The following is a 24,815-nucleotide window of genomic DNA, read 5'->3' on the forward strand; positions in this document are numbered from 1 at the left end:
CTGCCTTCGTTTGAAAGGAGTTTTAGATGCCAGTGGTAGAAATCCAAAACTGAAATATTTGGGGTTTAGAGCTTTATCTTTTTTTGGAATGCAGTTGGGAATCGATCATTACGGACTCTCTTCTCATTCTTGTGATTTGCATTGAGAATTGTAATATTGGATTGCCTATGATTAAGCACAAGATCAGATAATTGAATATCCAATAATTGTGTGAGAATAATATGAAATAACAATGCAAATACTGAGAGGGGTAATAAAAAGAACAAACCTCATGCCAATGGATGTTACAATGAAAGTATATTCATATGGTAAGAAGCAGTTCTACCAAGACATAACAAGCTCAGAACAAAAACTGTTTTGCTGAATACGTGTTTACCAAATGAATGTTCTTTAAAAGTGTTAGTTTCTTGTTTATTTGCAATTTACATTATACAAAATGGCCTATAAAGGAAAACCTGTATCATTACATGAACTGGGTATAGTTTACATTTTCTGTGTTGTACCAGAGAAATGTTACGTTACTGTGACATTTTTCTTCAAGTAGTAAAATTCATAGTTAAGGGATTAGTTAATGGCTTTGGCTGCAAGGTTCAACTGTGTAGCCTTCTACTTTAGCATAAAAAGAAAAGAAAGATGGACTACAGTTGTGTGTGTACGCAGGAGGTAAACAAATGAAATGTAACTGGCTGTGAGAACGGTGCTGTTGTGACTGATTTAGTTCTTGTCTTTTGGAAGCTGAATGTTTGAAGATGTCTTGTGCATTGATAGATGATTGTAGAGTTCCCATGACAAGATTTTCAAGATGCAATTGGAAGGGTGCTAGACAATCTCATCTAGGCTCCATTTGCTAGGAAAGGCTGGATTTTTTTTTTTTGAGGTTCTTTCTAAGCTGGGCTGTTATGTCATTTCTGTGATCATTATAAATTGACAAATATTGAGCTGAAATATTTCTTATGGGAATTGATTACTGTAGCGAAGTGTGGCTGTTGAACCCTCTTTGAAGACCTATTTGACATATTGAGTAGTCCAGCCTCATCAATTTGGTTGTGTTTTCAGGATCCCTCTGACCCTTACTATAATCCTCATCTTGTGCCAATCTACTAAATTATTGTAGTGACTTCCCATTCAAATGTAGCATTAAAAATGTGTATATACCTTACCTTGATTTTCTGGGAAGCTGAAAGGAAGAGGATTTCTTTCCTGTTTAAAAACAGTGTCTGGTAGACTGTCTTCTGTCATGGTTAAGTGGCTCACTGATTGTCTGAGTCAAATGGAGCAAGGTGTTTCCAATGCTTAAGTGAGCAGGCACCAGTCCATGAAGGGATCAATAAACATTAGCCACCTTTCTCTCAAATTGTTGTTTTCTGTTGAAATTATAGGCTTTTTAAGGTAGTGTGACAAATGCAAACTTGGTAATAAAGCATTCTCTTCCTATGAAATGACTGAGTATTTCATAGAATCACAGAATGGTTTGGGTTGGAAGTAACCTTAAAAGGCCATCTAGTTCCAACCCCCTGCCACGGGCAGGGACACCTTCAACTAGACCGGGTTGCTCAAAGCCACATCCAGCCCGGCCTTTGAACACTGCCTGGAATGGGACATCTACCATTTCTCAGGGCAACCTGTTCCAGTGCCTCACCATGCTCATAATGAAGAATTTCTTCCTAGTACCTTTTTATTTAATTTATTTAAATTTAACTTCTTTTTAGCAGTTACAAGGGGAAAAGGTAGGCAAATTGTTTTAAGATGTTAGAATTGGACATAATTTAATTTTTAGTTTCATAAATTGCAAGGTACAGAATAATTGCATATTGTCTAAGGAATCAACTTAAGGTTATTAATCTCAAACATGCTATATAGCACATTATTAATGCTGGGTTTTTAGATGTGGTAAAATACAATTAAGTATAATACCTGGTTTTTTTGGGTGGCTCTGATGCATCAGATATGCAGATATTTTGCCTCACTGAAGCATATCTTTCAGATATGGGCTGTGTACAGGTTCTTTCAATATAAACTGAATTTCAAGTTAAACAAGTATTAGTATTCAGGCTTCTGCTGGGAGGGCAGCCTTCTTTTTGCAAAAGGAAAGAAAGAAACTTTGCTACGGGAGCACATGTGTGGACCTTTCAGGTTGTTGTACCAGAAGTTAATAATGCTCAATGACAAGAAAAACTTTACAGCTAGACTCACCATCCGCTTTTTAGTGTTCTTTTTCTTTAAAGTATACATACATCTGAAACACTTTCTATTTTGGAATAACCTTAGTAAATCAAAATATACATCCCCCAAAGTATTTTTTAAAAAGACATTTGAAATTACTTGGTTCTTTTGAGTGCTTTGTACCCTTAAGCTATAGGAGTCAGGACAGTTGATTGCTTTTTAAGACAACAGTGGTCTGAAACTTGGCTTGGCTGTGTCAAGGTGGCACTTAGGTATTGAGCTGCCTCTCTTAAAAAGAAATATTACTGGGTTCATAGCTGTAATTACTGGAGGGATTCTTTTAGCAAGTTAGAGAAACTTCTGGCCTTCCCAAGAAAGCTTACAATGAATGACTGAGGAGTTATCATGAGTACTGTTTATTACTAGAGCTGACATTAGCTTTCTGGGTCTAGTTGGGCTTTTGTCAACCTAAAGCCTCTTGGATTTGGTATGCTTTGCTATTTGGGCAGATCGCAGTTTGCTCTGATTTATGCAAGGGACTACAGGGAGAATGTCTGCCTCTCCAGTAAAGCTATTGTGTTTTGAAGTCATGAAAATAAAAAAATGGTGCTCAGAAATAAGAAATGAAGATGTTTTGAAAGATTTTCTAGATGCAAGCTTACTTTTTCTAATGGTGCTTCTGTCAGACGATTATATTAAGGCTTTAAGCCTTCAGACCCAGAAATGGAAAATGCCTGTGTTTGTTTCACAGGTGCTCTCAGCTGAAGAGTTCTTGACTTGACCTGTGACACTAAAGAGTATGATTATGAAAAAGGTCATTATATGTTACTTGTAAATATTATATTTTGTATATAAACTTGCCACACTTTCTTCATTGTCTTGTCTAACCTTTTTTTGCAGTATCTTTAAGTTCTATATACCTCTTCCATTCTTCCCACTACCACATGGTAACGATAGTTAAATGTGAAATTTATTATTCATTGCGTAAGCACATAGCTTGCTTTTCTTATTCTTGGGGAATATTTGGTCAAATAGAAATCTTATTTTTAGTGATACCTTTAAGGCATTTCTGCTTAATTGAAGCTTTCAACTTGCAGATGTTTCAGCTGTTGAACCATTCAATGTTTTTCTTTTTTGGTTCCTTTGCTGCTCAACCTCTTAATTGACGAGCCATATGGAGATACAGCTTTGTAAACGTAGCCATATGTAGACAGGTGACTCATTTCAGTAACCACAAACTATTCTAGAACTCTAGCTGAGATATTAGAGTGCCCAGTGACACGGAGCCCTGCCTTTGTTGTGTCATGGTGCAGTTCTGTCTGAATGCCATTGTCCCCCTGCCCAGTCCCAAAGCTTTGAAATAAACATGGTGATACCATCCCAGCTGTCGGCTCAACTACAGTGCATTCAAATCTTGGAAGACAAATGTGGTATGTAATCTGTTCAGACATTCAAGCTGAATTCATAAGCACAAGAACACTAGCTAGTTAGTAAAATCTTGAGTTGAAGGTGGACCCTGGTGGCACCTTTTATACGACTGCTGGAAATTCCCAGTGTGTTAAGCGTAGATTTAGGCTAATGGCACAAAAACTCTGTAATACTGAGGAGAATAATTTTCCTTTCCTGGTTGGTTTTCTCTATGTGTGTGCATATAAGTGATATGGTTTATGCATGAAGTACATTTTGGAGGTTTCACTTTAGCCATTCTTTCTGTGTATGTGCAAGTTTGATATTTTAATTCCAGAATGATTTTATTCCATGATACTAACCTTTTCTGTTTTGACTGCTTCATGTTACAATGCATCATGCAAAAATAGCAATTGAATTCTATTTTAATTGAAGATGGGATGTTGCAGTTGAGTGTAATGACTCCAGACTTTCTGGAGTCTAATGTTATGCAGTTTTTCAGTTTGATTACAATGTGTAGACTGATTTGCAGTAGATGAAATAGCTTAAGAAATTTGATCTCTTTATTCTGAAGCTACTGGTGCCTTCTTTTCTCAGCTGTTACGATTATTAGGATACCACTGGTTTGTGAGTGTAGAGCTTACTGAGATGAATTTTGATTAAGTTAATGCATGAAGCAAAAAAGGTGTATAATTCTACATTTAGTAGCAGTTGATTCTGGTTTTAAGAATCATTGTGGAACCATTAAAAATGCTGAAACTACTCAGGAGCGTGTTTGACAGAAAAAGTAATTTGTGTATTACGTGCTTTTAGTGACTGGGCTTCAATACTTTGATCTGCTTTGGATCTAGACTGTATATATTTTAAAAAGTAGTCTTGTATGTTTGAATTTTTGACACTAGGGTTTTTCAGACTCTAATCTTGAGAGAGCACTAAAATCTGTTCTGAAATTGTTGCTGAGATGCAGGTCAAAGGCTGTTGTTTAATGCTCCATAGTCAGTGATGGCACAGCCTTATTAAATGAAAAAACACATCGGTAATTGCAAGTGCAAGAGCTGGTAGCTACTGGGGCCTCTTGTCCCAGTTTCCTTGAACTTCAGTCCGATTAGGTTGTAGAGTAGATGGCTGACCTACTTGTACTTCAGTCAAGCATTACTTGAAAACAGCATAAAAAACTTTCCTTTTCTTGAAAAGCAGGAGAAGGGTAGAAAAGACCAGTCAGGATTTCTGAGGCTAGTTGACCAAATTAAGCATTCACTTCACATTATCGCATTTAGGGATTCTACATTTGACTGATTTTTTGTGTTTGAGAGCTGTATAAGGTCAAATAATGTATATCCTGATCTCTGACAATCATGAGGAAGACTGGCCACTCTGTTGTGTGTGGGGGGTTTTGGGGTGTGTTGTTGGTTTGGTTGGGTTTTTTTTTAAACCTTTAATAAGATTAGTGAAGTCTTTGGTTCTCAAGATAAACTTCCACATTCTTTTTTGCCTAACCTCAATCTCATATGAGCTTTTTAAAGCAGTGCCTTGTTTTGCACACTGAAGACTTTATAGATTTTCAGTTATGTTAGGGTTAAAATATGTTTAACTGTACTGCATGTGGTTTTTAAAACACAAACCCCCCCACACGCACAGAAAGAACTTCTAGCTTAGCTTGTCAAATTATGTATACAAGGAAGGCCATAAAATGAGATCAGTGACCTTAATACTTAAGTGATACTTCCAGCTAGCTTAGACCAATGAGTTTAGTACATGAGAAGGAGTCAGTTTGTTATTTATTAAAATAAATTTTAGGGAATATTTAATTCTGATGGGTCAGCAGCCCCTCGTGTGTAGATTACTGAGTGGTAAGTAAAGGTCTTGTTGCAGTAATTGACATTTCAGGACCAGAAAATTAAATTGCCTAGAGACATGAGGACTCCTGGCTAAAGTTTACCTCAGATTCACTGAGCTGAAAATCTGTTTAAACACAATTCAAGAGTTTCTTTTTTCAGTGGCCATGTTAATGAAACTAAGTATTAAGCAGCCTTCTCCTCCACCTTAAGACAAGCAAACCATTTAAATGCTCCTAACTGTTCTTTAGAAGCTGGATTCAGTTTGCTTTAAAATCTGAATTAATCTTACTTAATCTGAAATATAAAATACTGTCACATGGTCTTTTGTACTGTTACAGTATAGCATTGATTTTGAAACACTTGAACAGATCTTTTCTTGTTCCTAAAAGAATAATTGGTTGTCTAACTTACAGGAAAGAAGGATAGTTGAAGCTAAGTGTGCCTGCTGTTGTTTTCTGTCTACGTTTATGAATTGCATTCTGCAGAGGTGTATAAATTCTGTATCAGTTGCAGAAGTGACATTGCTGATGTGTAAGGCTTACATGACAGTGATAACAGACAAAAATTTTGCTTTAAATTGTACGGGTATCTTCATTAGCAGTTTTTACATTGGTAGTGTTTTCTCCAAATACTCAAACTACCCTTGGATGTATTTTGAGAATTGAGCAGTGTTGCATGATGATTTGCCCTGCTTTTTGTCAGCAGAGGAAGGAGAGTGAGGGGATAATGGCTGCAGAAAGAATTGGTAGTAATCGAAACTACTGTTTAGAGCTGTTTTCACAGCTCTGAACTAAGCCAACAATTATTTCATTTCCGCTTTAGTAAGGGTCCTAGGGTATAGTTCTGTACTAGCTTAGGTTGGTCCCTTGAACAAAAGCTATACTAGCAAAATGTTTCTGGTGTTAATGTTATTTCTTTTACTGTGCATGTGTTGAGTAGCTATCCTATAAAGCTGGCAGTTTTGACTAGTAGAGAATCTATTCAGCTATAGAGATATCTATGTGAAATGTGATGCTTTGGCACTGTTTTAAGTATAATGTGAGCACATTGTGGTCTGAGAAACTTGAGTTATTTTACTAGGTCTTGTAGTCTTTATCGTCTTCAGTAATGTCATCTGCAACTGTATAGGAAAATCTAGTTTTGTTTGTGCCTTTTACTTTTTCCGTTGTAACGAAACTATCACTCCCCATTTTGTTTTTTTTTTCTTTTCATTTCAAAAAAGTGACAGAAAAATTAACTTTACACTTGAAAATGCACAGGTTTGCCTGGGTCCACCTGTGCAGCTAGCTTCCCCTGCCCCAATCAGGCTTACTAGTTTCTGCCAAGCATAATCATCTGTATCTCTCTAATGATAATACAAGGTAACACATGCTGACATTGTTAGTACATATATTACAGTATGTGATAGTCCTTTAGTCTTTGGAAACAAATATCTGTTTGAGACAGTCCCAGGGGTAGGTTTAGCTCAGATGAGGTCTCTAACCTGCTTCTTTCTCGAAGTAAAGAACAGTAGCTCCCCAGTACAACCTTTAGATTCAGGAAGACTGTCTTGTTTCACCATAATTTAAGGGTTTAGATGTGCTTCTGTTCAGTGCACCTCAGTATTTCATTACTTAACATCACAGCCCCATATTTCCTGAGATGGAAAATTACAGCTTTTGACTATGAGACACCGGAGCACCACAGCTGTTTCCTAAGTGACGCATCTGCAAAATGTGCCTACATGTTTCACTGAGGTATTTAAAAACAGTGCTCTTCATCGAACCAGCTGTATGACTAAAAATACCTTCCCTTAATATGGGTACCTGTGGTCTTTCCTAAAGATTATAGTATATCTGAATATTTGACTTTACAGCTATATGGAACCATTAGAAATGTGTGTGACTGAAAACCTTGTGTTGGTTTGAGTGCTGCAGTGGGTGTGGGGGGTAATAAATGACCTTAGCTAGAGCTACAAGGTTTTCATCAGCCCACAGGAAATGAAGAAGTATGCTCTGATGAGAGAATTCTGTTTGTGGAAACTGAGGTTAGGCAAAGCTGTGCAGGTACTGCAGCTATCCACGCACTTAGGTTGCTGAACGCTGTATTTAGAAAAAAATGCAGGTGAATTAAGGCATGTCTTTTAGGGTAAGTATTTTGCAAGCATTATATTGAATGACTTGCCAGAGAACTCTTATAGTTGCTTTTTTTTTTTTTCCTACCAAAAATTTACTATACCATGTGATAGATGATAAGAGAGTTTTTTGTTTTGGCCAGGTGAATGTAGAATTTTGCGATGTTTGAATTTAAGACTGTTTGATCGCGTTTGAAATTATGGTTCTGGGCTCCTGCAGTCTGCTGTTTAAACACGCATCTTTCTTTCTAGAATGGTTATTGTATTACTTTTTATTTATGTACTTTTGTGGGATTTCCTATTTTCTGTTTTCAAGTACACCAGCGTTCATGTTGTGTGGTACTTATGTGTCCACAGAAGAAGGACCACATGGCACTTCTTATCTTGAGAAAGTTTTGATGTCTGAGGCAGTGCTTCTTCTAACATTCTATTTTGCTTCTTAATTATATGCCATTTTAGAACAGTTGTATACATGTCAGCTTTCTATGCAGCTGCTCTGTCAGTGCAGCTGTAAATGCTGTTCTGTGTTTTCTCTGCTGGAGAATACATCACTACTACTCCTCTGCACAACACTTGCTAACTAAATGCTTACTACTGAGTATAATTTGCGAATTGAAGGCATGTGGTCTTGTGTCCCCTTCCTGCTTCTTTGAAACAAACCTAAAGGCATATTTATTTAGGGAGAATGCCAGAATATTGTGATTAGTTTCCTTTTAGGAGGCTTTGACTTGTGAATTAGTGGGTGATGTCATGAACACTATGAAACTGAAATTAGTAAATTATATTGAAGTTTTTCCCGCACTTTAACATTTTAATTGCTGAAATAGAAATAATGGAAACCTCTTTTTTTTTTTTTTTTTAAACTTGAAAGATCAAAGATGCTATTTTAATTGTTTAATTTTTAGTCGTTCAGGTGGGATTTTTGTTTGCTTTGGCAAAATCTACTTGAAGCCAATTTTGGTATGCCTTTTTTTCTACAGTGAAGAAAATGTTAATGTGAATTTTTCCTTGATTAGGAAGACCTAAAGCTCTGAAAGAAATAAGTCTTAAAGATTAATTAGAGAACAACCACTTAATGTTATGCTAGACAGCACAATGTGTAGGCCTTACAGCTCTACCATACAGCCCTTTCCTGGATTTCAAATTCAAACAGCATGTCTTCAGAATGGGAAATTTCTTTATACAAAATGAAAAGCGCAAACCCAACACAAACCAGTGTTGCAGGTTTAAAACATAAAACACAAGTGTGTTGTGACCAGTCTACTCTGAAATTGTTCTCTTATGTCTCTGCTTTTCTGTGCATCTCAACAGGAACAGGAGAATTCTTATGGTTAGATTTTGTACCTCATGTCAATGAAGAATACTATTCAAATCTACTTTGTCTTGCATTTTTCCTTATTGCCCAAAGAATCTGCAGGTAGTACTCAGTACTCAACAGGACAGCACACCTCCGGAGGTTGTTTCAAAAACTAAATATTGATTGAAACCAGGATCAGTCTGTTTGCAAAACAATGTAATAGTCTTATTCATTATAACATGATCTTGTGACAGGCTTTTTTCAGATTGAGTTTATTTTGGGTTTTGGTGTTTTTTGGTAGTTTTTTTTTATCCTGATTACAGTCCTTTAATTTTAAAATCCATTATTTTACAATGTTTCCTTTATGTTTCTAAGAGCAGTTAATATAGAAACCAGTCTGAAAAATTTGGAGGGAGAATTTGGGGAACAGTTATCTTCCTTCAGTGGCTACAGATTAATATACAAGAGTTTGTGGTAAGATACATATTCTGCAACATACAGAAGCGAAGACATAAGGGTTATGGTTTGGACCTTTTCATGTGACTTAGTAACTACTTTCTTTTCTTGTATCAAGGTCACCCTGACTTCAGCTTCAGATGTGTTGCTAAATTTGCCTTTTTCTTGTGCAGGAGAATGCCGAAAATAGTGCTGCTAAGAACGATTTCAGTAGGGAGAATTAATTTGCCAGGAAGTGCTGTTGATTCAGGAAACACACTATACAGAGTTGTATCTTGTCAAAGCTACTCTAAATTGAAGATAGTAATTTTTAGAGCATAGTGTCCTGGGTTCAGCAGTAGCAGTCATGTTTCTCCTTCTTGGTAGCTGGTGCAGTGTTGTGTTTTGACTTTCGGCCTGGGAACAGAGCTGATAGCGATGTTTTGGTTTGGCCAAGGACTTTGTGAGCCTCATGCTCTGCCAGGGAGGAGGGGAAGCCAGGAGGAAGCAGAGACAGGACACCTGACCCAAACTGACCAAAGAGGTATTCCATACCACAGCACGTCATGCCCAGGATGTAACTGGGAGTTAGCCGGAAGGGCTGGGAGACTGCGGGGTTGGAGGAGGTATCGGTCGGTGCTTGGTTGGGGCTGGGGGGGGCGAGTTATCGGTCAACTGGTGGTGAGGTGTTGTATTCTCTTCCCTTGTTATTTCCTTTATCATTGTTATTATTGGTGGTAGCAGTAGTGATCTGTGTTATACCTTAGTTACTGAACTGTTCTTATCTCAACCTGTGGGAGTTGCATTCTTTTCGATTCTCCTCTCCGTCCCTCGGGGAGTAGGGGGAGGGAAAGAAGAGGGGGGAGTGAGTGAACAAGTTACCTGACTCGGTTTAAACCACGACACATAGTATACGAACAGATGAGGTGTTTTTATTCTCCAGTTGGGTAAAATGAAATAGCTGATCCTTAGGCTCCAGCTAATTTCTGTAGTGAGTTCAGATTTCTCTTAATTTTAAGATTTTTTTTTTTTTTTAAAAGTAATGTTAATGTAAGATTTTAAAAACCTATGTGGAATACCTTAACCTAAAAAACAAGTACTAAATAAGGGTTAATTTGAGTTCTTTATGAAACAAATTATGTTGTCTAATATATAATAATTTAACAATTCCTTTTATACTGTGTATGCATCACATACACTACTGAGGGAAATTATAAAAGAAAATTAAGCTTTTTGGCTGCTGAAGCGCTAGATAAATTTGCTCAGAACCCCTAATGGCTGTCTTGCAGGTTAATTTAAATGCACGTCATAGCTTGGCACTGGTGTTTGTCTTTTTAAGCAGAAAATTAAACCTGGCCTCTACACTTTTGAAATGGTATTGCTGCTATCCCTTGAGAACATAAGGGTGTGTTTTTAAAAAGGTACACTTCAATTGCTTTTTAGCAGACATGGTTGAATTCTTAACTATGGTGGTCTTCTGCTCTCTTTCTGTATGTAAATACTGATACTACTGAGGTTTTTTAAAAATGGTTGAAACTGGAGTTCCTTTGTGTGAGAAGAATCACCTAAGCGTTGTTTCAGAATTCAAATGTTAGGCAAGATCATCAAAGTTTCTCTTAAATGAATATCTGAAGCTTTTGTAAGTGCTGGGAATATGGTATATTTCATAAAACCTTTATTTTGGATTACATATTCTTCTCGTACTTCTGACAGAATTTGTGGCAGCTATGCACACACGATCATTTAACTTGTTTACGTTTCCTTTCTTAAAACAGGATGATATTCAAAAATATTACATTTTTGAAAAGTAGAAAATGGATGAAACCTACTTAACCTATCCGTAATTTAAAATTTGTAATGAAAGGTGAAAATGCTCCCATGTTAGAAAAAAGGTTAATACACCTCATTTCTGTCTTCATCTTGAGTTGAAGGTCCTGTTTTGGCCTTCTGCATAGGCCTAACAATGATACAGAAGGAAGTACCTTGCAGTGTATTAAGTAATTTGAGATCTTATTCACTACTTGAGGACACAGTAAGTATCACGTTTTATTCACAGTATCTTGTATTTTAAATGATGTCTGTCTCCCAAACTATGAAAGCAAGTGCACAGTTTTTAGTAAAGAATACATACAAAAGTATGTCCTTGTTAAAACACTCAAAGTAATAACATTTTTTCCTTTTAATGACACTTAAATTCATGGAGATATTCTTTAGCAACAAGCATGACTTCAGTACTAGGTTGGAAAGGCAAAAGATGACTCATTGTCTCTGTGTAGTACTCCATGTAATCTCTGCAGGCATTTTTCTGTCATTTGTATGATGCTTAATAATCCATAACTTGAAGTTCATTGGTTGCTACAGACAAGAGGGGATACAGGAGGGGAAAAAGCACTAAACAGTACTTCAGAAATTCTGGCATGCTAAAATTTTGACTTAATGAAATTTAAGTTTTATTATTCTTAAATGCTTGTACTGTTGAGTCAGTAGTTTGATATATCTCCTGCAGTACCTAGTCACCTGTGGAACTAAATTTGCAAAGCTGAGGATTTGCTCAGTGGTACTTCAGCTGGAGTTGAAAATAGTGTGCACTTCTGTCACTGAAATAATAATTTTAAGGGCTCTGAACTTAATCTTCAAAGTCTGCATTTTTGTTGATATGAATCATAATTCCTCAGACTTCTTTGCAATTGATTTTTTCCTTAGACATTTAAGGCACAGGAAAAATCGTATCAGAACATGTTCATGGGAATCAACTTCCAAGTTTAACCAGTTAACATTGTGCAGTGATGGTCATTAAAAAAAAAACCAATCCTCACAAACTATTTAATCAAGAAAGCTTGATTTCACCAGAAGCATGCTGTCCTTATGTCGAAGCCAGGTGACTCCCCCCCTACCCCACTCCCATCATTGTCCCTCTTGCCCTGGTGGCTCATATGCCCCTCCCCTCCCTCCCTCCCAGTTCCTATCAGCTTCTGGCTGCTGCTTGTTCTTTTTCCTGCAGCCTCCAGGTCACAGAAGTGCAAGGAATCTCTAGTTATCTTACAGTTATGAATCACTTGTACGACCTAGTAGCTTATTACTATTTAATGTCATTTTCTGTTGTTTGGTAACTGAAAAATGCCCAGGTGGCAACGTACTCGAGTATTCAAACTAGCAAACATAAGAATAAATATTGCTGCAGTTCTCAGAGGAGTGTGCCTAATAGGAAATAAGCTTAGACAGTTTGTAACAGCATGTATTTCCTAGATTCCTTCCTTTTAGTGCTCAGGATATAGGGTTCAACAAATGGGTTGCTGTCAGCTTCTTTCAGAAGGTCCTTTGGCACATGTTAACTTTAACATCCAGGCTGAATGCCTGGTGATTCAATTTCCTTTTATGGACTTTTTCTGGTACTTGTTGTTGTAATTGTTTTCTTGGTGGAGACTAAGGGATTTTCTTAAATCTCTAAAAAAAGGTGCTATTCTCCATATTTTATAGATTGAAGAATAAGAATTAGGCCAAAGTAATTGGTTTGAGACTCTGTCTTTGAAAGTCTAAGGTCTGACTTCTATTAATAACATGCACTAATGTCTACTGATTGCAATTAGAAGAGTTCACAGCACTGAGTAGTGGTGAATAATCATGGTTTGATGCATTTGTTCCATGCACATAAGGGCTGGAATTATTTGGTGGCATGTGAATGTGTAAACCAAAGTGATCTTTTTTCCTGTAGTTATTTGTTCTATTAATTTATGGACTTTTCAGTGTCAACAGCTGTGATTCTTAACAGGTTTTGGTACGTGATTTCATAATATTGCTAAAAAAGTTGTGTCACTTAATTTGCTCTATGCAAAGGGTAAACAAATTGCAACCATGAAGAAACTGGGAACTCTTATAGAGCACGTTCTTTGGATGGAATAGATAAGGAAACTGTGTCAAATTGCTTTGTATAAACGGGGAATACAAGGTACAGCATATTCATGGTAGCTACACTTTGTAACAAACCACAATAGTTTGCACTTAAAGCATAGGATATGTTTGTTTCTGTACAATGAAGTCCTGTTTCCTTCCTATTCTGTGGGGAACGAAACCTGAGACCTCATTGAGTAATAAGGGAAAATAGTGTAGCTGAAAGTTTTTATGAGCAGCTAATCCAAGTTGAGTGGTGTCCTTATGCATAAGTATTTCACTCCCTAGTTGTGAAACTTTGGAATCCTGCTGAGTCAGATCCATACTGACAAGTCCTGGTGTTACAAAAATAAGTTTAAAAGGTAATGTGACCAGCTGCTTTTCTCTTCTAGATGCTGGTAGACTGACTGTGAGCTTGCTTCTGTAGAGTCCTTAGAGACAGCACAAGGATAATATTAATAGCTGGACACATCATTTGTTTTTCTAAGTGTGGATTAATTTATTTTCTTCTGTCTCTCACCTTGAGGACAATTGAAGATGGAAATAGGTTGTATGGAGGGATTGTGCAGCCTCCATCCCTGGAGGTTTTCAAGGCCTGACTGAATAGAGCCATGAGCAACCTGGCCTGACCCTGCTTGAATGATTCTGTTATTCTGTGGTTAGACCAGTTTGTCACCTAGACCCATAGTACTAGTGACTGCTTTGCTTTAAAGAAGCCCACTGTACAGCAGAGACTCATTGGAAGAGGTAAGTATTATGTCACATTGACACTGAGGACCTCTGTCAGTTCTTTCTGTTCTAGAAAGTGTGATGTTCTGGAAGTAAGGAACAAGGAATCATGTCTCCTGTTTGTCATCTGGGTTGTACGTATTGGGAAATGTTGATCAGGCCCGCAGGTCAAAGTTGTGTGGTGTTGTCTTTTGGTTTCAAGTATTGAAGTAATGTTTTATCTGCAGGCATTCTTTGTGTTAGAATATTGGACTCTTAATCTGTTATTTCTTATCATAGGATTCAGTAAGCAGAGCTGAGACCTTAATTAGATGTGTATTTTTTTTTAAGTTTTAATACTATCTTTTTGAATTATAATGAGGTATCTAACCAAAACAAGCATCTTCCAAGGGAGGTTCAGAATCTTAAAATCTGTCTTTCAACAAACAACCCTACCTGTTTCACAGTAAGTGTTCATCAAACAAGTTAATCTGTTACTGGGGGCTGGGGAGCATAAACAGTTATCTTTAAGTGTTTTTTCTTCCTCTTCCTGTTAGACAATACTTTAAGAGAAGCTTTGGGATTCACTGGATTATTTTAGCGTTTTAAAAGTCTGCATTTGTTGTGTAGATTTGTGCAGGTTGTGTGTTGTGGTAACCTCTACCACCTGACACATGAAGAAAAAGGGAGTGAAAACAAAATCAAGTATTTCAACATGAAGGAAGGAAGGATTTTTGTATGCTGCTTTCAAGGTAACAGCAGCAAAACCAGCTTCTTGAGAGTAGAGGCAGCATATTCTGTTCAGATGTATTTGTGTTGGTATCTGAAGGGCTGCTTGCTCGTTATTAGTTAGTAATTTTTTTTAAATCCTTATGTGTTAAGCCATCAGGATATTTATAGCAATTCTTTTCACACTGTAGGACACTAGCAGTAGAGAAGAAATTCAAGGTCTCTAGCATATAGCATTGCTAGTATGTTCCTCAAGAGGAAGCTTTTTTTAAAAAAAAAAACAACCTCTAATTTATTTATTGATCAATTTTCCTGTGTCCAAGATCAATGTATCCTAATTTACAAAAATTGCTTAAAAATCACTAAGTAAAGAAACTTGAGCCTTGCTTGTTTGCACTGTTTCTGTAGCTATTACAGCATGTTCCACTTAGTATACAGTTACTTCTTCCAGTTGGACTTCATGGTTATTTTTAGCCTATATAAGTTCTCTTAGCTGGTGTGTGCTGGGACTTTCTATGACAATAGGCAACAAGGGCTCTGAACTGGTAAAGCTTTCTCTGCTGCTTCACCTATGGTGGCCTATGTGCCTGTGGTGCCACAGGTAAAAACTTGTTTTAACCCCTTTGGACTTGATGATTAATAAAATATTGAGATTTTGGGCTTCAGTGGAAATTCCAAAGCTCTTTGACACAGAGGAAGAAAATACCCTGAGAAGTACTAGTTACGAGATTCATTCGTGTTGGCCAAGAGCATGCTGAAGAAAAGGCACAGAGCATGATCCAGAGGCGACTTCTGTTCATTGAAGATCTTTAATAGATACACATTTCTTACCAGTTTTGTGAAAATTGGCAGCTGTGTGGAAGAAAACCTAAACTGATGCACCTGCTCAAGTAAATCTTAACACAAGCTTGGTAATAATTTGTCCTGCTTGATAAGCTGGTTTACCCTTCATTATGAAGGTGGGTGGAAACTGCTAGAGCACACTGCTCCTTGCTCAGCCAGGTGGTTGAGTGATAAGAAAAAGGCAGTATAGGTACTCTTGAAGAGTTGGGCCTGCAGTCGTGGAATGAGTAGATAAAGGCCAGAGTGGATGAAGCTAAACTGCTCTGGAACTATAGGAACTAGGTGTTGGCAGTGTACTTTCCAATGGAGTTCTTCATTCTGCTGAAATGTAGCTGACCAGAGAGCCCCCAGCTTTGTAAGATGCAGGTGATCATTTGCAGAGAGAATCTGTGCAGAACTCCTCTTTTGTAATCTTGGTCTGAATTTCCCAGATTTCATACTAACAGCCTAGTTGTTCATAGGTTTACTTTTTATAGTGAAATGGAAGACCCTGCAAATCAAAGTACAGTGAACGTTCATTGTGAAACCTCTACAAATTCACTTGAAGGATGGGAAAACCAAGCCCTAACAAAAAATGTGCTAAAGGACTGGCTGCTGTAATAGTTCTATTTCATGAGGGTAGTATGACTCATACTGCTTAATGTTCCTATCTCAGTATTCAGTTTATTTTTAAGTAGTGCTGTACAAATAGTGTTTTTTTTTTTTTTGTGCCAGTTGTTGCTATGACTTCATAATATTTCCCTAAATACGCTTGCTCATACTTTCTCACAGCATAGTATTTGGCATTTAAAAACCTTAAGCCCATCAGAATTTCCTGAGTGCTGATCATTTTCATGCTTTATGGAAAAAAAGGATAGCTCTGTGTATTATGCAGTTTTAGTTGAGGCGGAATAAAAGTTTAAGAAAAAGTCCCCACAACCTGTACTCTCGCTTAAGAAAATGTTCCTCTGTTTCAGCTTTTCCAGTTTTCCCATGTAGCTTTTCAGATTAAATTTCCAGCAGTGGTGTAGTGTGTGGACACTGTATTATTGCTCCAGTTTGTTTTTGTAATTGGAGGGACAAAAATACTTCGTGTGTGGTTTGGGGAGGAGGATGGGTGACTTGCTGAAATTTTCCTTTAAGTTTATAATTTTGCATACAGTTTCTTTTTCCAAGGCACTGAACGCCGCAGTTGTCTGCCTGATCTCTTTCAAAGGGTAGTAAACACTTCGGTGTGCTAAAGAAAAACAGCTATAATGGTTCCTGAGAACCTCTGCCATCTTGTTCCTCCCCTTGTTCTGCACGGCATGCCTTGGTCAAACACTTGCTTCCACAGCTTGCTTGGCTTGAGAGTGATATGTGTGTTAGTGCTGCCTTAATGGGAAAAAGGCAAGAAAACACAAACAGTTTACAGAATCTAGCAAACAATGTTTATTGATCTAACAATTTGTCTTTAAACTTGAGGTCTCCCTTTGATCAGATAAAACACCAGAAATTATGGTTAAAGATACCACTTCGTAACTTTATATTTTTGTGAAAACTTTAAAACAAACAAACCCTTAGAAAAGGCTGTTTAATGTTAAACTATTCTTTTGAGTTCATCCAACTAGTTGGAAGTTTATCACACTTTTGTTTCCTCCTTGTGCTGCTTAATTCTGTCAGTGAAAGGCTGTTGGAAAGTATAAATGCTTACAAATGTGATCTTTGCTTACATTGGTGTGGTGTTAGAATTGCAAGGGCCAAAATTTATCTGGAAAACACATTCCATGTCAAGATGTAATGCTGAGAAACTGACAATTGAGTAGTGTTTTAACACACTCTTGGTTCAATAAAAGCACAGGTGGAAATGGGGCTTTTTTTGGCAGTTACTAACAACCTAACAAGCAGATAACTGTTACACTGGCATTTTAAAACTCTTTGTCGCAATAGATGATCATCTTTTCTAGTTGTTGCCATTTTGCAGAACCATTCCTGTATTTTTGACTATCATTTCAAAATAAAAATATAACAACTGATATTCCTGGTGTAGTTTTCAGTTCTGTATTCAGTGTTCATGTTATTTAAGCTTTCTGTGAATTGCATTATGGAAATGAATTGGATGAAAAACTGTTCAGGAGAAACAGCTTGTCTTCTCAGCCCGAGCAGTCTTGTTTTGTTTGTGCTGTAACTGTCCAAACAACTGTTTTGTTTCAGTAGCTAGTTTTTGGTACAAACAAGCAGTGTATGCCTACAGTTATTTTCATAGTGTCCAAGAAATGAGAATTTAGTGTTAAATTCTCTTTGGCCGTGGAAGCTTTCACTGCTGTTTCTGTCAGCAGTGTGTTATAACCGCTAGGGTGGAAGGTAGGCCAGATTTGTAGATGTTTTCTGCTCTTCCTTTTGCACTAAGGGAAACCACGTGAGGCATTAAGGAAATTCATAGGGCAAAAAAGAGGGAGTTTCACCTTACATCCTACTGATGAAGATACCCCTCCTAGAAGGGGTGTTAAAATCTACTTAACCCTGGCAGTAGCTGTAGCAAAGTTGATAAGAGAAATCTAAACAGGAGAACTCTACAGATGAAGTATCTGTAGAGATGAGTCAGAGATTTGCATGTGTGTGTTGTGGGAAGCAGCTGCTTCCTTCCTCTCCTACCTTTTTGTCTCTGCTGCACAAACCACATTTGTGGATGTGCCTGAATTTTTGCCTTGGTACTGGGTTTGATACTCACCTTAAATGTTAGCTTAGGGGAGCCCTAATTTTTTTCTTTTTTCTTTTTTTTTCCCATAAACAGTATTTTACAGTCACCTCTTTTGATGAGGATAGATCATGTTTTTCTTCCATGCAGCTGTGTCTGTATAAGTGAGAATGTCTGAATTGTTAAAGTAATGACTTTTAATAAAGATCAAAATTTGGACTTGATCCTCCCCCCCCCCTTTGTTTGTTTTACTAAAAGATAAATGCTAAAATAAATAGTATGGTAACATGTCACATAATTCAGTAAAACTGCATGTGGAAGTTTGAACTTCTAGGCAAAGCAGTTGTCAGCTTCAAGGAGACCTTCTGTCATGCAGCCTTTAACTTTTCACATGTGGGAACAGTATATAAGTGTATCATACCATCATTTACAATCCATTATCTGCTTTAAAATGCACAACAGTTGTGGCAAGAAGATGACAAGTAGCTCGGTTACTAGCTCAGTAAGAGATCTAGTCACAGCTGGCTGGGTGAGATAACAGGCTGTCTGAGTATCATAAACTGTACTAAGACTTTGGGGAAGGAGGCTGGTCTTGTCTCCTGCTACTTACATAGCTGCAATGCTCTTCATGTTGGTTTTGCTTTACAGTGTGAAGGAAGCTCTGTTTTGTATTTGTAGATGCCCTTGGCTTTCAAGTGGATGATTTGAATCTAAAATTCTTACAGAAATAAAACATCTTCCTTCTGAAAGAGGACTTTTATTTAAAGCAGCAAGTTGTTTTGCCCTTAAATATTTGCATTTGGTTAAATGATATAACAGGATTGAAAAAGGAATAGGAATCAGTGCAGGCTATGGTAGCGGTAGCGAAGGTCAATTGATTGCCTCTTCTGGAATGCTTTGAAATGGAATACTTACCGACTAAGCATCATGCTGCAAATCTTTTTATTTTTCTTTTGTTATAATAAGAAATTTTATGACAAAATAAAATCAGCAGTTTGAAATGTTGTATAGACAGATGGACTGAACACGTTCTGGACAACAAATGCGATGATGGCAAGAGCCAAGAACTTGTGTGGTAGAACAGTGTTCTGTTATGAAATGCACTTATCTGCATGCCCTGTGTTGTTTTTATTTGGCATACCTAGATATCAAGAAATTGAAGGATGTTACCTAACTTCATTTCTCTTTTGATAACTGTTTTTCATTAATAATGCTCATAAATATTTTTTCTCTCTTTACAGATTCTGAAAGTGTTTTAAGATCTGAATATTTACAAGCTCTCCATACATAGAAATGTCTGGCTCATATGATGATTCTGTTGGAGTAGAAGTTTCTAGTGATAGCTTCTGGGAGGTAACCCTAATATTTTATCACAATATTTTTATTTTACGTCTTACTATTATCATAGAAAATGTATTTTGTACATTGTAAACTGTGGAAAGAGCTGCAATAGAAGTCTCTTTTGGTTATTGTGATCTGCAGAAACAGCCTTCAGGGTCGAAACGACCTTTTAGATTTTGGCCTAGTTCTGTCAAGGGTTTTTAACTGGCCCAAACTTGAGAATCATCCATTTGCATAGGGTATGCCATTCGGAATTGAACCTTTGTCAGTGTCACTTGTTGAAGAGAGCTGTGGGTGAGTAGTTTTTAAAATGACCAAGAGGGTTGACTAATCAATGTTAGAGCTAAATTAACTGTTAAAGGCTACTGTAAGCATGCATAAATTACAAATACAGTGTGTGACTGTACTGCATGTCTCCTGTTTGTCTAGATATAAGTATAAACTTTGAGAGACAATATCTTACGCTTATCCCAATGTAAGAGCATGCATGCAGAATGATAATACAAAGCACATTGTAGTATCAGTAGCTTGTGCTGCCCCAATTGGAAGAAGGCTTTCAGATGTTACGATAATTCGATTAAGCTTTAAAGAGAGCAAACTTCATAATGCAGGAAGCATTTTACAAAAAAAAAGAAGCTTGTTGCAAGAAAAAGAAAGGTGTGACAGTGTCAGTGCTGTCATAATTAGAGGTAAGTACCAGTTCTGTCCAGATGAACTGTATTCAGTAGGGCAAACTTCTGCCATGTGACTGGGAGCTCTTTTGAGCTCTTATAGCAAATATGAAAATGGCTAGGGGGAAAGTGTCTGAATATTTCTGTTATCAGAGACCGATGTAAGACATCTGGGTTTGGTGACCTAACATTGTGCTACCTTTGAAATGAAGGCTTTCCTAGATCACTAACCTGTGTTGGTGGCAGTGAGGGCATATTGTGTTTTGATGCAGATCTCCCATTATTTTTCGATACGTTATCTAAAAGATCTAATGCCAGTGAGGTTCTTGTTTAGTAGACAACTAACATTTTTTTGAGGAGACATATTTACTATCGTATTAAATGTGTCTATCCTATTTATAAAGTGATATATTACTGAATTACTGAGAAATAACTGAATTCTAAGTCGTAACCTATTTTGTTGTAAGGGTACTCTGTAGTGTGTCTGCAGAGAGGATGTGGGACCTTTGCTTTCGGGGGTGTCTAAGACTCAGCTGAAGATAGTCCTGAGCAATCTGACCTATCAGACCTGCTTTGAGCAGGGGGGTGGACTAGATGATATTCAGAAGTTCTTTCTAACTTCAGCTATTCTGTTTTGTTTTATGCTGAGGCAGCTTTCTGGGTGGGCTGAATTTTAGTGTAAAACATGTCCTTTTTCCATATGTTCTGAATAAGTTACGCTGTTTCTGAAGACTGTAACTTTGAATTCCAGTCTTAATCTTTCATAATGGATAACTAAACTGCTTTGACCAACATGTTCTGTCTGACTTGATTAGAAAAGATGCGGTGTCTCTGGAATGCTAGTCTCAATACTTCCGGCCTCAGGTAACAGGAAGTGAAGAACTCTTAATCGATTGGGAAGTTGTATTGTTACCGGAGATTTTGTCATTCTCACCATTTCGCCAGATGCTTTTTAAGATACCTGATGCAATAGGTATTTCATTTGTTTTTAAAGACAGCCTGTAGTTTTTTGAAAGCCACTTTGCTGTGTTTTACTGCCACAGCTGAAAGCAGTGAATGTATTTAAACCTGGCCATGGCACAGAAGAGACAATCTGGCAGGGTGAGCTTTTGAGTTTGTTCCCTAAGGCTCCAAAATAGCTCAAATTTATTTACTTTTGGAGTGTGCTGCAAACCCCATCTTTTTATTGAAAGACATTTAGGAAAGGGTGAGGTGGCTGGATGTGGAACCATCTGAAGAACTTACTGTGGAAACTGTTTCTTGCTCACTGCATATCTTTGAAACTAAACTGCTTGTATTTCTTGAATGTTGATGTTCTGTTGAGCTGATCAGAGCTGTTCTTAATAAAATGTTGAGGAACCAACTTCAAAGTTTTTGCCATTGCATTTGACAGAAAATTCATAAAACGTTGTCTCTAGGAAATAAACCGCTTGGTTTTTAATCAGCTTTCCAGTTCTAGAAGCATTTGGTTTCTTTTGGAGTTATCACTGCCTTTGCTAGGGTTCCTTGTAAGACAATTACTAGCAGTTTGCTCACGCTTACAAATGTGAATCTATATTATATGGTTGAATAGTATTAAACTTGCTGCTCTAACCTTGTCTGGTTGCATACGTTCACACTGTGCATGGAGCAGTCAGTACAGGTTACTTCATCTATGAAACGCCTTTTTTTTTTTTATGAGGTTACTATTTCAGTACTGTTCATGGAAACTTCCAGTTCTGGCACTGAGGTGAAGCTCAGTGCTTGAAATCCAATGCGAATAGTAATTTGTTCCCTTTAAATCCTAGTATTTTTTTATTACTGCACAGATATTGTTATCAGGTTCAGATTTGTGATTGGGAAATAGTTGTCTTGTTGAAAGGGAATGGGAGAAGTTACTGTTTGGACTTGTGTTCTTGGTGTTGACTTACTATAGATCTATGTCAAAAAATTTGGGTAGGACAAGACCTGAATAGTATCTTGATCAGAACAGCTGATCCAGCTGAAGAAAAGAGGCTTTCAGAATTATATGTAGTCCTTTAGCATGAAACAGAAATAGAAGCAGCTTTCACAATTAAATTGTGCATTTTTTTCTGCATTTAGTTAACCCAAGCAACTACTAAAAGCTTTTTGTCTTCTAGCAAGATGATAAATCTTTTTTAGAAGGACAGGTATTTTATTTTCCTCTAATTTGTCCAATTGTTTACCAAATAAAAGTACTTTTGCAGACAGAGAACATTTTCTCACGTAGGGTTGCTTAGAGAGCAAGGGATTACAAAATAAGAAGACATTCTGAAAGATAATTGCAACCATAACAGTGGAGGAGTTGTTTGGGTTGTAGTAATGACTTAACATAAAAAATGGAAGTTTCTTTCTCTTTGTTCATTTTCCTAACAGGCCTACAAGTACCTTGATGTATCTGATTAAGCTTATGGCTCTCTCTTAGTGTAGAAATTTAAAACCAAGTAGTCTTGTTGACATGCTTCAAGAAAGAATACCTTCATCTGTGTTGCTTAGCTGACAAGGGTGGCTTTGAGTAATCAAAAGATTATTGCTGATAGCCTGGAGCAGGATAGAAGCAACTTTTCCAAGGGAAAGTGGAAAATTTGGATCTTGACATGCAATTTGAACCCCCCTGTATTTCTTTCTTATCTGTCATATGGACCCTTAAAGCATTTGCATGACTGCCATAAATACATGTTAGTTTATCATAATCATTTGTGCCACTTGCATCCAAAACCAGACTGTGGTGGAACTGCTGGTTCCAGAATTGCATTGCTTCAGTAAAACACAAGAAATGGACAACCCTATTGTCTTTGTTCTACTGAAGTAGTTTTGAAATGCATATGAAAGAATTTGGTATATTAATGAATGGAAGGCCAATTTTCTGATGTGTTTGGTTGGTTTGGCTCTGGCCTTATGATTGCTGATCACTATTATGGTCATATTAAAAGAAAAATGCCTTGAGCAAGCAGAGACCAATGCTATCGTTCACTCAGATGCCAGTGAAGGTAAGAACAACGATGAGTAAGTGTTCCTAGAGATCAAAGTAGAAGTGTGTGCGTATCCTGCAAAGTAAGACATCAAAAGGAACAGCTACCTTGCCTGTGGAAGCACTTACTTCTAATGAACTGTAGGTCCCTCACAGGCTGTGTGCCACTCATACCCTAGATGCGCGTCCTTACTCTCCCTGATTTTCTGCTAGCTTCAGCAATATGAGCCCTCCATTTATTGCAGGGCTATTTAACTGTCCTGTAAAAACACCTGCTTACTCAAATGAAAATAGCCATTCTGAATAGCTGCTAAACTGACAGCTGGCATTAGCTCTATGAACTTAAGCCTTTAACTTGGCCCTTGGAGGACAGGACCTGGTGTGCATTTTGAGGTGCGGAGCACATGGCTTTCATTGCATTCTGGAGTATTTGCTGAGATATCCACTAGCAAGATAAGAGTTTCATCTTGTTCAGAAAGGTGAAATTGGTCCCATATGTAGTTTGGATGAGTTATATGGATGCTATCATATGCATTCCCATTCTTCTTCCCCCCACCCCTGCAAACCCCAAAGCAAAGCCCAAGCCCAAAAGTCAGGATAGCAGAAGCAGCTGATCTGGGACATGCCTCCTATCTAAGCTGTCTGCTTAGATGGTCTTGGTCCTGCCCATTTGGTACTCCCCGTACCAGTGCTTAATGCCTGCTGCTGTCAGCCAGCATCTACATGAGGTGTCTGTTTGGTTGGGGGGAGTGGGATTAGATGCAGGGAATTTGAGGGAGAATCTCCCAAAACTCACTCTTGAGTACTGGAGAAGTATTCCTGTGTTGGGGAATTTCAGTTACTTGTCAGTGAATGCTTTTTGCTAATGAAACACTGTTCTGTTTTGCTTTTTCATTTTAAAAATATTTGGAGTCTGCAATAGTAGATTCCTGTCATCTCCTATACGCTTTTTTTTTTCCTCCTAATACTGAGCAACAGTATTCTCCATTTACATTGCCAGGTGTTTGCTTACTAGTATGCTTGGCTTTAGATTTTGTGGGTTTAAGAGCTTCCTCAGGATTTTTCTGTCAACCAGTGGTGAATGTGTAGAGGAAAACGTACATAGAGATAGTGCTCATAGGTACTTGGACTGTGTATGTGCTAATTATGCACCAAGATAATTCTATTTAATTAAAAACCCCACAATATTACAAATGTTAATGCTGGTTGGAGTGCTTGGAAACCTTGTTTGATGTAGCTGGAAAGAAATTGGGCTCATTGTTAAATGGAATGCTGGAAGTACTGTGTCCCCATATTGGCCATCAGTATTCATGGGTTTGTCTATGAGCCTTCAAAGCTCATTATTGTGTTTACTGCCTATTTGCCTCCCTAAAAAAAACCCAACCCTGTTGTATGCTGTGGTGACTTTCTTTCACATGTTTCCAGTTCATAAAGACTGATTAGTTATGAATAAACTAGACAAACTTGGAGAAAGAGGTGCCATCACATATTTCTCCAGGCATTTGAAACTCCTGAAATATTTGTGGTTGCGAGGATTATCATGATATATTAGAATTAACTGACTGAAGCGTAGCAATAGCTGAATGTTTGGGCTGCTAATGAATTGAAATATTCTAATTTTTCATTCGGTGTACCAGAAAACCAGGTAAGTGTGTTTAACTCTTTATAGGCTCTTACTCTGCTCAATGCATATGCTAAAAAGAAAAAGTCATATTAGTTGAGATAAAGGAGCCTACATAATTTAAGACTACCCTC

General features: G+C 37.4%; 1 protein-coding gene across 5 annotated transcripts in view; it reads left to right on the forward strand.

Annotated features, from left to right (window-relative positions):
- PACSIN2 (protein kinase C and casein kinase substrate in neurons 2) overlaps positions 1 to 24,815 on the forward strand; it is a 56,645-nt gene that overhangs the window by 12,519 nt on the left and 19,311 nt on the right. For 3 of the 5 annotated variants that reach the window (XM_061472091.1, XM_061472090.1, XM_061472093.1), the window contains exon 2: positions 19,319 to 19,430. In XM_061472091.1, the coding sequence (XP_061328075.1) occupies positions 19,371 to 19,430 (60 nt within the window). In that variant the 5' untranslated portion in view covers positions 19,319 to 19,370. Of the gene's footprint in view, positions 1 to 19,318; positions 19,431 to 19,478; positions 20,108 to 20,154; positions 21,191 to 24,815 lie in introns of those variants that run through there. The other 2 variants (XM_061472095.1, XM_061472092.1) reach the window with 2 other exon arrangements.

Source organism: Pezoporus flaviventris, unplaced genomic scaffold, assembly GCF_033815535.1.
Source record: "Pezoporus flaviventris isolate CSIRO_AGI_PZ_B2104156 unplaced genomic scaffold, CSIRO_AGI_Pfla_v1 ptg000070l, whole genome shotgun sequence".
In the NCBI taxonomy this organism is placed as follows: Eukaryota; Metazoa; Chordata; class Aves; order Psittaciformes; family Psittacidae; genus Pezoporus; species Pezoporus flaviventris.